This window comes from Notamacropus eugenii, chromosome 6 (assembly GCF_028372415.1).
Source record: "Notamacropus eugenii isolate mMacEug1 chromosome 6, mMacEug1.pri_v2, whole genome shotgun sequence".
NCBI classification, from domain to species: Eukaryota; Metazoa; Chordata; class Mammalia; order Diprotodontia; family Macropodidae; genus Notamacropus; species Notamacropus eugenii.
Genome location: NC_092877.1, coordinates 101,766,896 through 101,781,350, shown reverse-complemented (window position 1 = coordinate 101,781,350; position 14,455 = coordinate 101,766,896). Strand labels below are relative to the sequence as shown.

The following is a 14,455-nucleotide window of genomic DNA, read 5'->3' as shown; positions in this document are numbered from 1 at the left end:
CTTCTTGGTCACTGTGACTCATTGGTTTTAGTCTGGCCTTCTTGAGCAATGCAGAACAGCTATTCCTTCTGCTATATAACGACCCTCAGATAATTAAAAACAATTATGCTTTTTTCTTAGTTTTTATTTCTGCAGATTCAATATGCCCCAACTCTTCAAGCATTGGAAACATTTCAACTCAACAAAAACTTAAGAACTGGTTGTTATGTGTAAATTAGTATTTTAAGTACTTCAGGGAATACAAAGGTGAGTAAGATACAACCTTTATCCTTGAGGAAATTACTGGCCAGAAAGAGGTAAAAAGACAAAAACATAAATATGTCAAAGTGCAGATTATAGAAATTGCCAGGTGACAGTTATAATAATATATTATGTGGGGTTGAGGAGATGGATGAATGAATGAATGAAAAAGCATTTATTAAGCATTTATTATATGTCAGGCATTAGGCTAGGCTCTAGGGAAACAAATACAAAAACCAAGATAGTCTCTGCTTTCAAGCTTACGTTCTAATACAATACATTTGGAAAGTGGAGCTAGAGGAGGATGTTTCCATCAGGGAAGTAACATGAGGGTAAGTCAAGTACTAGAACAATGGATCCACATATTTAGGAAAGGTGGCATTATTTTTACTTGTTCTCAGAGCAAGAAATGGGAAAGCAGGTAGGAGAAAATTTGCATGGTGGCAGTTATAAAGATGGTCAGAGTAGTGCTAGGTTGTGTCTGGGTTTGATCCATGCTCACCAATCAGAAACCCAAGGGCCCAGGACACATCTGGAGTTCTGAGTTGGAGGTAGAGGCTGGAGCACATAAAGGTTTGGGGAGATGAAGGTGGGTCTCGAAGGTGTTGTATTTGAGCCTGTGACCCTCTAAGTCCTCAAATGCGGCCTTCGACTGAATCCAATAATATACTTTGTTGTGCTACGTCCTATCCTAATTCTATTTTTTGCTCTGTACATATATAACAGTAGTGGAATGTGTATGAAAAAATGGATTTGGTCCATAATATAGAGGCCCCTGAAGGTAAGGCCAAAGAATTAGGACTTCCTTCAGTGGGCAATGGGGAGATATTGAAGATTTTTGAACACAGAACAGCAGAGCAGACTTGTGCTTTAGGAATGTTAATATGCTAATAAATCAGAGCAGGGATTCTTAATCTGGGTTCCCTGTGGATGGATTTCAGAGGATCTACGAATTGGATGTGTAAAGGAATCCTCTTTACTTCAATAAAATTAGGTTCCTTTGTAATCCTACGTACTTTATACTATACATTTAAAAATATTATTCTTTGAAAGAGATCAAAATCTTCACCAGATTGCCACAGGAGTCCATTACACAAAAAAAGCTAAGAACAGAGGTTATAGGGAAATATAAAACATAAATATGTTTATAAATATAGGGAAATAAAGAACAGGGTTATAGAGAAAGAAATTTGGAAGTGTGAAGGCAAGTTAAGAGGCTAACACAACAGTCCATGCAAGAGACTATGAGGGCTAGGACTTGGACTCTGATTGCTGGGATTGGAAAGATAGGACAAATGCAGGAGACATGCAGATTTAAAATATGACTGATGCAATGTGGACAGGCAGTGAGAAATAACAATGGCAAAAAGCAACAATAGCTAGCAGTTATGTAACACTGAAAGGTTTGCCAAGGGCACTGTGTGTATTTTCTCATTTGATCCTTACAACAAGCCTGTGAGGTTGGTCCTAGCTATCCTCATTTTCTAGATGAGGAAGCTAAGGCTGAGAGAGGGTAAGGGATCTTCCCAGAGTTACACAGCTAAAAGTAAGTATCTGTGTCAGAATCTGAACACAAGTATTCCTAACTACAAGTTCAGCACTCTCTCCACTGCGTCACATAGCTGCCAGTGAGGAAAAGGCAAAAATTAAAAAACAAACGACTTTTTCAGGATTAGTAAATATTAAATCTCATCATCATTATTATATGTAGTAATATTATAGTATTATTAAATATTAGTAAAGAGTGACACTGTTAACAAAATGAGGGGGGCAAGAAGGAAAAGATAGATGGAAGTGGGAAAGATGAATTCAGCTTTAAATGAGTTTGATTTGGAGTGTCTGCAGGACACCCATGTAGGGATGTCCACAAGCTGTTGTAAATGTTGGTTTGGAACTAAGGAGAGAAGTCAGAGCCACAGCTAGAGATTTGGGAGTCATTTGCATAAAGATATAGATAGATGGGAATAGATGAAGTCCCTAAGAAAGAGAGCATAAAGAAAAAGAGGAGCATTGAGGACAGACCTTTGGGAAATATACTTAAGGGTCTAGAGGAAGAAGAGGTGAGAGAAGGGCTATGAGGGAAAGAACAGGGATATCAAGATAGTGTTGTGTCCCACAAGCTAAAAGAAGAAAAAGTTTCAGGAAGGAAGAAATAGTCAGCAGGGACAAATTTTGCAGGTGGTTGAAGAAAGGCAAACAATAAGAAATAGTCTTTGGATTTGATTGAGGGGGTCATCAAAGGTCCTTCAGCAGAGTGGTAACGGTGGTTAGATGGTGAGTTCTTTGAAGGCGGGGACTGTCCTATGCCTTTTTTTGTACCCTCAGAATTTAGTGTTTAGCAGGTGTTTAATAAATGTTTACTGATTGATTAAAGGAATTGGTATGGAATATGGGAGAGATGGCCCAGTAATTTGCATAGGTAGCTGGACCAAAGAGGCCTTTTTTAGGATAATGGAGACTAGAACATGTTTATAGGTAGAAGAAGAAAGAACTTTTGAAGAAGGAGAAAAATATGTGAGAGAAGGAAGCAATTTCCTAGACTGCCCCACTCAGACCCATTCCAACTTGTCAACTTTTAAAATGTGGCAGCAGGAGTGGAAATAATTACTCCTGAAGTGATCTGGTCCTTACAGCCTACAGAGTCTTTGTGACTGTCTATGCTGAAAAACCAGCCTTATCGAGATTCTACTTTATCACTGATCAGTGAAAATATCACAAGAAGGAGGGTTAGCATCTTTGACTTCCTGTTTCTTTTCCACTTTGGGCTTTTCTTTTTTTTGCTTCATAGCTTAGGCTATTTCATGGGACCCGTGTCTCTTCTGATTTGTATCTTCTCATCCTCCAGTTTTAGAGATGAAACAAATACTTTTGCTCTTGGAGTTGACCAAACACGACTATCATTTGATCTTCTGGTTAAATGTTTGGCTCAATTCAGAAATTTAGCATAACAAAAGGATATAACAAGACGACAAATTTTAAGAGGCTAATCCTTTTATTTTTCCTTAACTGGACACAGCTGCCAAATTATATTTCTAACGCACGGCTCTAACCATGAACTATTCTCTTCAAAGTGGCTGCTTGTTGCTTAAAGAATAAAACACCTCCTCCTCAGCCTTGCATTTAAGGTCCCCCATAATCTAGTTCTAACCCACCTTTCTAGCCATATTCCCTGCTAGTACCCTTACAAATTCCAGCCCATCTCTACTACTAAGTACTTTCTATCTTATCTGCCACTTAGTGCAGTGACTGGCACACAGTAGATACTTCATGAATGTTGTTTGATTGACTGACTTATTGATTATCCTTCCTTCTGCCTCTGTGGGTTGCCTGGAATGTATTCCCTTCTCTTGGACTATTGAAATTTTTTACCCTTCAAAGCTCTGTTCAAGGACCACTCCCATGATGAAGCCATCTTCGATTTTTCCATACTCTCCACCCCACAGGAGAAAGCGATCTTTCCTCCTCCAGTTTTCTTGCATTGCCTCTTTCTTGTGTCTTAGCCCAGGAGAAGCCACTTTGGTACAAGTGGTATCTCCTCTAGGAGACAAAGTACCTCGATGACATAATTTTTCATCTTTCTATCCCCATGGCAGAGAACATAATAGACACAATAAATGTTTGTTGAGTTCAATTGCATCCTTCTAAAGATTAAATGTCAAGTCCATTCATCAAGACTAAAGTATTAATGATGAATAATGCCTAGATTAAAACTTGCCAGATCTTATTATGTCATCCTGACAAGTGATTCAACGGACCAGTGCAAAAAATAACTGTGACACTAAAGGCAAGCTTTTTTTTCCTCTATTCTTTGCTGAGAATTTGAATGGCAGGACATGGACTGTAATGCCAAATACTGTTGTAGAAGAATTGAGTTGAATGTGCTGGATTTCAAGTGTTGCCACTGAAACATCGAGTGTATTTTGAAGATTGAGTGGGCTCTTAAAATGGGACCTTTCAAAAGTATTAAATGCAAAATATTAAATAGTTGGAACTTTCTCAATGTATAAAAATATTAACGGGCAATTGATAGAACTTTTTATCACCAAACTTTATGACCATATTTACTTGTTTGTTTACACCACAGTCACTTCCTGGTAAACTTTACCTTGATTAAACCTTCCTTTGCTATAACAGGGCAATATTCTGCATCTGGGGATTTCATTAATTATTAAAGTTTTGTTAATTCTTTGGTTTATCAGTCACTTCTATATACAACCACTTACCCAGAGATTCCCCTCTTACAGCAAACAAAAACAGTTATGCAAAACCAATGGACACAAAATTAAACTTCAATTAAATAAGATTTTATAGCCTATCCAAATTTGCTAGGTGTCATAGCCTAGAAGAAAAAGAAAAGTAACCTATATTCTCTTAGAAGGACTTAACCAGGAATAGAAGCTCTTGAATCTCTGGAGAGGGATAAGTGACTGCTATAAATTGAGAATTTTATAACCCAGTCAGAATATGTGTTCCTCTCTCACTCTACAATCCACACAAATGCTAAAGTGATATTCCTATATTTAACTATGTCACTTTTCTACTCAAAAATTTTCGGTGGCTCCCTGCCACCTCAAAGAAATAACACAATATCTTCAGTCCAGCTCTACTATTTAGTTCCCCTTCCTATGTTTTCAGGCTTATTTCCTTTTATTCACCTTCATACATTCTTCATTTAAGTCAAACTGTCTTGCTAGCAGTTCCTTGGACACAGTAATCTGTCTCCTATCTCCTACCTTCATGTGTGTGCCTCAGTGGTTCTCTATACCTGGAATATACTTTCTTCAACATCTCTGTCTTTTAGAATTCAGTTTCCTTTGTAACCTAGGGTTCAAGTCTAGGCATAAAACTCTCCTCATTGGTAAAGAAAACGGACTCTCTTTCTCTTTCCAATGAGAATGAGTTCTCAATATTAAGGGAGAAATTACCTGAAGTTTATGGTGTTGCAAGCTGGAAATAGGGACATACCCAAAGTATTGGTTTCTCTACAAATTTTCTTTTTCTCAGAGTCTCTTTCATCCATTGAACTGGAGTCTACTTGTAAAAGAGACAGGAAGCACTTATGTCTTTCCCCAAAGTCAAAAGCCAGAGAAAAAATTCTCCTCTCCCAAATTTTAGCCAACCCCACCACTCACACAAGCATAGAATATCAAAGTAATTCTCTCCAACAAAAAGATGCTCAGTCTTAAGTCTCAGGTGTCATGGTGTCAGTAGCCTCTTTGGCAGACTAGTGAAGCTATGGATCCTATCTCAGAAAAAAAAATTTAATTCTATTGAAATAAAATGTATTCTCCCCAAGGTCTCATACATCTGAAACCTATCCAAGGACCCTTGGGAGTCTATGAGTCCCAAGTTAAGAATCCCTGTTTTAGGCTTTGGTTGTTTGTTTGTGTGTGTGAGCGTGTGTATATGTATATGAGCGTGTGTATGTGTGTGTGAGTGCACGCATGCACACACAAGATACATATATACACACGCACACATATACAATAAATACAAACATGTATATTTGTACATATATAAGAACATACATATATGTATGTGAAAGAGATGTGGTTTGGCAGGTATTAGAGACAATACCTTTCACATTTGGGCTTATTTTGTGTCCTCCTGTTCACTTATGTACATGGGAGAGCAAATGAATTCTAAAATGAGTTCTCTGACAAAGACATTTCAACTTTAGACCACAAAATTTATTTCAAAAGACACCCTTAAGGAAAACAAAAGCAATCAATAAAAAAATTATAAAAAACAAGTCATGAGCTAAACGCAACAAAAGCAGTACAATGATATGACCAACTGTTTCCCATACAGCTGGCATGCTGGACTTCATGATCTCCAGAAACTCATCATTTTGCAGCATGAAATCAAATATGAAACTCATACCTCCTCAGTAACCCTGCCCCTGGAGTCTCTCCCTCTCTCTAACTGGAGAGGGTAGAGTTGGATGCTGGAAAGTTCCTTCTTGATCCACCATTTAAGGAGGGCACTCAAGGAATTCACCTCGTTATTTATTACTTGGCTAACCTGGCTTTCATGATCTCCACAAACTCATCATTTTGCAAGATGAAATGAACTCTATAACTCACACCATGGCAGATGATTTCCCCCTCCAACTGCAGGAGTTCATCATGCTCCTATATCAGGTAATCTCCCCACTCCTCCCCTTTTCAACTTTTTATGCACTATCTTTCCCCATTAGACTGTGAAGTTCTTGAGGGCAGGGACCATAATGTCTTCCTTTGTATCCCCAGCCCTTAGCATAGTGCCTGGCATAAAGTAGGCACTTAGTATAATGTTTATTGACTCTGACTCTCTGACATCAGTGGCTCTACAGTGTTAGAAGTCTGACTTGCCCCACCACTGCCTTTTGAATTTAGAGTTTTAGTTGCACCCTTTGTACATACCTCTCCATATGTGCCCTGTCTCATATGTTTGGCCTATGGTTATCTCCTCTTTTTACTGATGGTGTCTTGTAGGAGAGCGTGCTTCAGTTTTATAAGGGAGATACTTTATTGATTTTTTCTTTTACAATGCTATTGCACTAAATGTTCACATTTTGAATTTCTGTCCTCTGGAAGACAGTTAAAGCACATGGGTGGGAAGTTCATGAGTGTTGGTTTTCTTGGATGCAGACTCATAGATTATCTTGCACTGACTATAGGTTTTTTCTGGAGGACTCATCTAGCAAGTTCGTGCCCTCAGGTGCTAAATATGCACTTAGTAGTTTCTTATCTATGTACATGTGGGTCCCCTGAGTGACATGTAAGCTCTTGGAAGGCAGGGCCTTTCTTTTTTTTTTCTCATTTTTATATCCCCAATACCAGCACAATCCTTTACATATAGTAGGTACCTAATAAAATTTCGATGAACTGGATTATTATAGATATTTGGTGGGTATTGTTAACAATAGTTTCTATAGTACATCATGTTGCTGTGTAAAATGAAATATGATATGAATTGATTCTCATAATAACCCTGTGAATTATATAGTAGAAGTATTATTATACAATGGGAATAGTTTTTAAATGAGGAATCAGACTCAGTCACAACAGTGTTACATAAACACTAAAGGTCATGGCCAAAACTGGAACACACAGGTCTAGAAAAAGGCAAGAACCACAAAATATGTCCAGAACAAATCAACTTTATGAAAAATTCAATTGGGTGAAGACAGACACTTGAGAAGTCTTGGACTTGGGACATGACGTCCAATGGGGGAAAAGAATAAGAGATACTGACCTTTGGGGGAGATAAAGACTCTAGTACATTGGCCACAGAATGTCATATGACTACAAGGTAGCACACCATGGGGGTAGAAAGCAAGGTGGGGGTCAGCCAAGGTGCAAGCTTACTTCTGCCTTTTGGAAATTTCCTATTTTAACCAGTGATTTTTGCAAACCTACTTCTAAGCTCAGTTTTTTTTCCTGCTTGCTGAAGGAATAGCAGTCCTGTCAATGTTCAATCAATTTTAATGACTGGGGTAGAGCCCCAGTTGTCCCACTTACTTCCCTCCAAGTTTAACACTCTCTCCTTTACTTAAAGCTGCCTGTATAATTCTACAGTAATAGAAAAAACACTTTTGTTCTTAATTCCTTGCTGATTTAAAAATCATTTTTCAGCCTGTGGTGAAGTCCTGGTAAATTGATAGTTTGGGGGAAGCTATAGTAGCAAATAATACTTACACAAATGTTTCAATTTTCTTCCTTAAGTTAAAAAAAAGAAAAATGAAAACTTTTTTTGCCATCGATTGGTACTTAGTCAAGTATTGATTATGTACTTAGGAAGAAATAAAGCTATTTAGAATTCAGGGAGTTATTTTTTGGCACGCGATTTCATACCTTAAAATTAGCACATTTTAGACTTTGGTCTAGACGAATGAGTAGACTCAAAGAATATTTCTAATAGATTGATGTCAACACACTGGGAGGATCCTAAAGGTTTGCTGCAGGATATTTGCCCTTTTCATTTTAATCAGGGATTTGGGACAAGGCACAGCGCGCATCCTTTTCAAATTTGTTGATGTTCTAAATCTTGGAGGGAAAGCTAATATATTGGATGACATAGTTGTGATACAAACAAATTTTAAAAGGCTGGAATAATTAACTGAGTCTATTTGATATGTAGTAGAATAGTAGAAACAGAAACTCTTATACTTAGGTTAAAAAAATCAGCTTCACAAGTATAGGCTAGGGAAGATTTGGGTAGAAAGCAATTCATATGGAAAAGATTTGGAGGTTCTAGCAGCTTGCATCTTCAATATACACCAGCATTATGACCTTGTAGATTAAAAACCAATGAACTCACCACCCAAATCATACAACTGTGATATTATATACCGTAACAGAAATATACTGACCACAAGAAAGAAGATAATCCCTTTATAATCTTCTCTGGTCAAGAATATGTTTGGAGTACTGTTATGGGCTCCATATTTCAGTAGTCATATTGCAAGATGGAGCTCATTTAGAGGTAGACATGCAGGATGGCAATGGTTAACAAATCCAGTCTATATATAAGGACTAACTTAAAGAAAAAGGAGTATGAGTAGTCTACAGAAGAGGAGTCTTAAAAGGGATATGATTATTTTCTTTAAATACTTTATGGCCTGACATGCAGAAGAATGATGAGACTTATGGTGCTTGATCCTGAAGGATAAATCAGAGCTGAAGAGTTCAGTTCCATTTAAACAGAAACTGTCCAAAAATGTGATGTGTTTCCACAGGAAGCAGAATGCCCCATTACTGGAGGCCCTCTACAAGAGGCTAAATGATCATTTGCCTGGGATATAGTGGAGGGAAATCTATCAGGAAGGGTTTGTACTAGGTTATTTTGGAGGTATTTACAGAAATCAGCTCAAAGAATCTTGTGCTTCTGTGACTTAAGATGTATCTGTGCTCTCCTTTGTTGAAAAAAAGAAGGATAGAATTCAAGTATGACAGTGAAGTGTAATAATGGTTGTTCTGGTTTGGTCTTTATATTTTCCAAGTAACCCATCAGTGGATGTTTATAGCAGACAGTGACTGGCTCAGGCTTATAGATGTTTGTCCATTTGAATTACATGTATAAGTGCTGTAACCACAGCAAGAAAAGTCAGCTTGTGACAAAGGAAAACACACAACATTATTTCTTTTTCACTGTGACAATGGTGCTGGCAGGAGTTGTAAGCTGATGAAGAAGATTTCAAACATTTATAAGTTACTATTTAGAAAAAAGGTTAAACCTTGTCTATGCATTGTCTACCGTTAGTAACTTAAATGAATCATGTTACTGAAAGTGCTGTTTTTTTTATTTTGAAGAGAGCATATTAAACTCTACGTTGCTCAACAGATGTTAAAGGATGTAAAATAATCAATGAAAATATGTCTGAGAGGAAAGACTAAATGCTAATATTTACAGCAAATTTATGAATTAGCCTGATCTTTCCATTCCTGTTTCAAGAGTTATTTTTTTGTATTGCAAAGAGGTTCTGCCTTGATTGCAAAAATATTGGTGATTGCTAATAGTTAAATGTATTTGGATTAATTCCTATATTTTAACTTCACAATTTTATTGTTTAATGTCAGGAAGTCAGTGGAAAGAATTGGAAAGTAAAAAGAAAAATATTTCACAAGTTTTTTAATTGTTAAACCCTGATGTATTTGTTGTTTAGGTCAAGCCTTTACCTGTGACAAAAAAATATAGAATAACTACAAAATTAGATTATTTTCTCAATAATCAGATCCTGTAGGTCTGATAAGCATTCATGATTCTAGGACATTAAACTATACTTATGACAATATAGTATTTTACTCACATGAAGTACTCGATCTGCCTCTCTAATTACCTGATTTCCAAAGAGTGACTTACTCTATCTGCATTACTGATTGGATCAGTTATTTGTGGGTTGATCATTTTAGATGAATATCAAAGTAACTGATAGAAAGTGGTCGATCCAATTAAGAATCAATTGTTAAGATTTTTGTATTGTTACTCAATTCATTATTCTACAATAGATCAAAATGGTACCCCACACCACCTTCTCTACAAGTCAAATCAACAAGCATTTATTAAGTGCCTACTATGTTTTAAATATAATGCTAAGCACAGAGAGGGGCAGCTAGGTGGTGCAGTGGATAGAGCACCAGTGCAGGAGTCAGGAGGACCTGAGTTCAAATCTCACCTCAGACACTTGACCCTCACTAGCTGTGTGACCTTGGGCAAGTCACTTAACCCCAACTGCCCCATCCTGGGTCATCTCCAGTCATCCTGATGAATATCTGGTCACTGGATTCAGATGGCTCTGGAGGAGAAGTAAGGCTGGTGACCTGCACAGCCCTCCCTCACTCAAAACAAAGTCAAGTGCCAGTCATGTCATTGTTTCTCTGATGGCATGGTCTTCTTTGGCAACGAAGGACGAACACACAAAGTCAAGTGCAAGTCATGTCATTGTTTCTCTGATGGCATGGTCTTCTTTGGCAACGAAGGACGAACACACAAAGTCAAGTGCAAGTCATATCATTGTTTCTCTGATGGCATGGTCTTCTTTGGCAACGAAGGACGAACACACAAACTCAAGTGCAAGTCATGTCATTAAGCACAGAGAATTCAAAGAAAGGTAACAGCAGTTTTGGATCTCAAAGAGTTCACAATATAATAGGGGAGACGTAAACAACTATGTAAAACAAAATATAAACATGATAAATTGTAGATGATCACAGAGGGAAAGCACTAAAAAAAAAAAAAAAAAGACTTCTTCCAGAAAGAGAGATTTTAAATGAGCCCTAAAGGAATCAGGGAAGCCAGGAGCGGGAAATGAGGAGGCAGAGAATTCCAGGTAGGAAGGATAGTCAGTGTAAATGCACAGAATCCAGAATCCTTCAAACAGGACAAATTGGCGCTTTGGTGTAAATAGAGCCAAATCCCTAGAAGCACCCCCTCGTTAGCATTGTTTTCCTTCTAGGAATAGATATAGGCACATTAGTCCGTCACAAGGGTACCTAGAACACTTAGAGGTCAGAGAATCTGAATGGATGTGGAAACAATACACAAAGGCTCTTTCATAGGCTATCTATTTTGAAAAGTTCCCCTTCCACTTTAAGTCTTCTTCCTTACGTCTCCCCCCATTCCAGTCCATTTTCTACTCCATAGCCAAAGTGAGCTTTCTAAAGCCAGACCTAACCACGTCATCCCCTTCTCCTGAGTTCTCTACCAGAATGAGGAGCTAATAATGCCTGTGCATTTCTAAAAGCCGTTAGAAATTGAGTGTGTAGGACAGTGTGAAATCAGTTAGCTCTCCAGGATAAAGCAGTTTCTATTTCATTATGTTTCTCAGTTTCCTCATCTGTATAATGGGGACAGTCATAGCACCCACTTCCCTAGGTGGTTGTGAGACCTAAATGAGAATATTTGGAAAGCACTTAAGCACTATGCTGGGCACCTAGTGACTGCTATGTAAATGTTAGCAGTTATGATTCCTCAGAATAGTATATACCTATATTTGCGTACATATACATATTTATGTAAAATATATAAATATATTCTGGAGGGCAGGGACCATGTCATACATAAATTCTGTCTCTTCCAGCACAGTGTTCTGTACACAGTAGACGACACAGGTTTGCTGAATGATTAGTTGATCTAACAAGATAAACTTCAATAGAGTCACATTTTTATGTTTCTTTGTGAAAGCCTCCCTAAAAATTTTCAGTTTTATTGTGGAAAACTACATAATCCCAGCATCTCTGCTTACTACCCTTCACTTATCCCTGATCCCAACAACTCACAGCTTTCAATCTCTAGTGTGCAGTTCTGTTCATCCAGGGGATATCTTCGTAGATCCATCATACAAGCAGCTGTTGTTGTGATCCTGCAGGAAAAGAAAAAAGAAAAAGGAAAATCATGGCACAGACTCACGAGGAAAGTGACATTTGACTACCAGCCTTCTTTATGATATTCAGGATCTGCCTCCCAAGAAGTTAAAAAAATTGGCCAGCTGCCAAAACATATTTACCAGACTGATGAATCATCCACAGTTCTGCCCACACCTCCTAGTATCCTAGGGATGACACCTTTCAATGACTGGCAGTGTTTTTGAGAGTTCTGTCTTTTCTTTTACTTGATGTCCTAAGGATCCTGGAATGATTAGCAAGAGACTTGGATGTCTTGTCAATGACTATGTCATTGAGAGACTCTATGACCTTGGGCAAATCACTTAACTCCTTTGGTGCTTAGCTTCCTAAAATGTAAAAGAAGAATGTTGGACTAGATCAGGACTTTTAAACCATTTTGTGTCATGGACCTTTTGGGCACTAAGGTGAAACCTATGGACTCCTTTTCAGGATAATTCTAAATTTAAAAAAAAAATTAATTTTTAAGTCTTTTTAAAATTTTTAGATTGTTTTTAAAAATTTAATTTATTTCTTAAAATTGGTTTTTAAAATGCATATAATAAAATACAAAGGACTACAAACTTTGTAGTATAAAGGAAATCAATTATATTGACATATAATTATCAAAATATATTTTTAAAAAACGAGTTCACATTCTCATGTTAAGAACCTCTGGACTGGGTATCTTCCAAGTCTCAGCTCTGACATTCTATGATTCTAAGACTCAGGAGAGGTTACTCATTCAGTTTTTATCATTCATTTATACTTTATTGTGAATGAGCTTATCTGATATTTCCTAGGGAATAGTTGTGATAGCATGGAGAGAACATAAGAACACTGAGTGGGAAACACCAGTGAAACAAGAGGACCACCAACGACATCTAATTCCATTGAAAAGGCAATTCCTCATGTAAAATTCAGACATAGGTTCAAAGGTAGAAATGGTATGGTCAAATGAAGAGAAGTAGTGAATAAATTTACTTTGGTTGATGTGGAAGAAATTGAGCAGGGGATTTAGAAAAGGCACGAGACATTGGGTAGGGGCTTTGAGGTAAAATGAAGATCTTAGTTCCAGCTCCTGTTCTGTTGGGAAGCCCCCATAAGATATTTCTAGCTCTCTGATTATGTGGAGAATTAGCTGAGTATATCATGGCTGACCTGCTTCACCACCTTAATTTTAGAGGTATGAGTTTGTGTTAGCCATCATCATCATCATGATGTAGTCGGCCAAATGGTTTAAATTCTGAACTATTAGAGAATCAAATGATTTCAGAGCTGGAAGGACCTCAGGGGCTAGTTAGTCCCCAGGGGAGGGGGATTCAGTTAAAGGGCTGCACTTGAGGACTTAGAGGGTCACATGTGGCCTGGAGGTTGCAGGTTCCCCACCCTTGGAGCCATACTTGATAAGGAAGACGATTCTTGAGGCAGGGGTCATGTCATATATAAATTTTATATCTCATCCAGCACATTGCTATGCACACAGAAGACAATAAAAGTTTGGGGAATGATTGCTTGATCTAACAAGACAAATTTCAATAGATTCATATTTTTATGGGAGAGAAATGAATTTTATACTGTTATGTTAATAACTAAATATTAATTTGTGATCCATACTTTCCTCCTATTTTTGTTAAGGGCTCCCCGCTCCTTGAAAAGGTCAGTCAGTGTCTGAAGGGGATGACTGAGAGTATGATTACTCCTGAACAGGGATCACTTGATCTTTGCAATTTGTAACACAAAGGGTTTTTCTATTCAAACATTTATCAACTTCCTATCGGTGGATATGAATATGGGCAAATATGGGAGTGCTGCTTTCTCTGAAAATTTCATCAAGTCATAGAGGTGATTCTGGGTTCTCAAAAGCATATGTCAACAGAGCACAAGTTTTGGGAGCTCGACTTGACCTGGTGTAGAGGACAGGGCACTGAAGCTGGAGTCAGTGGAACTTGAGTTCTCACCTGAGGTATTTGTTAGCTATTTGACTCAAGTGGGTAAGTCATTTAGTTTCCCTGTGCCTCAGTTTCCTCAACTGCAAAATGATGGGGTTGGAATTGATGGCTGTGAGATCTTTTTCTGCTCTAAATCTGATCCTCAGGAAAGGCTTAAGTTCAAGTGAAGAAGGTTCATCCTAATTGAGTGCTGTGGGGATTGGTCAGCCTTAATCATCTGAATCATATTCTGTAGAATTAAGGGCCTAAAGAATTATGAAGCCAAGTAATCACATCAAATGGCAGAACTGTTACTGGAAGTATTTGCCTCTAAGGCTCATGTCCTAAGTTATTATTTGGGCTTTCTGTATGACTTATCATCAAGGACTCCTTTGCAGGGGTGTTTGAGAGAATTAGCTG

General features: G+C 37.8%; 1 protein-coding gene across 1 annotated transcript in view; it reads right to left on the bottom strand.

Moving 5' to 3' along the window:
- The window catches only part of GABRB1 (gamma-aminobutyric acid type A receptor subunit beta1), a 440,089-nt gene that overhangs the window by 61,126 nt on the left and 364,508 nt on the right, over positions 1-14,455 (bottom strand). The window contains exon 5 of the mRNA XM_072620697.1: positions 12,003-12,085. Within this exon, the coding sequence (XP_072476798.1) occupies positions 12,003-12,085 (83 nt within the window). The remainder of the gene's footprint in view (positions 1-12,002; positions 12,086-14,455) is intronic.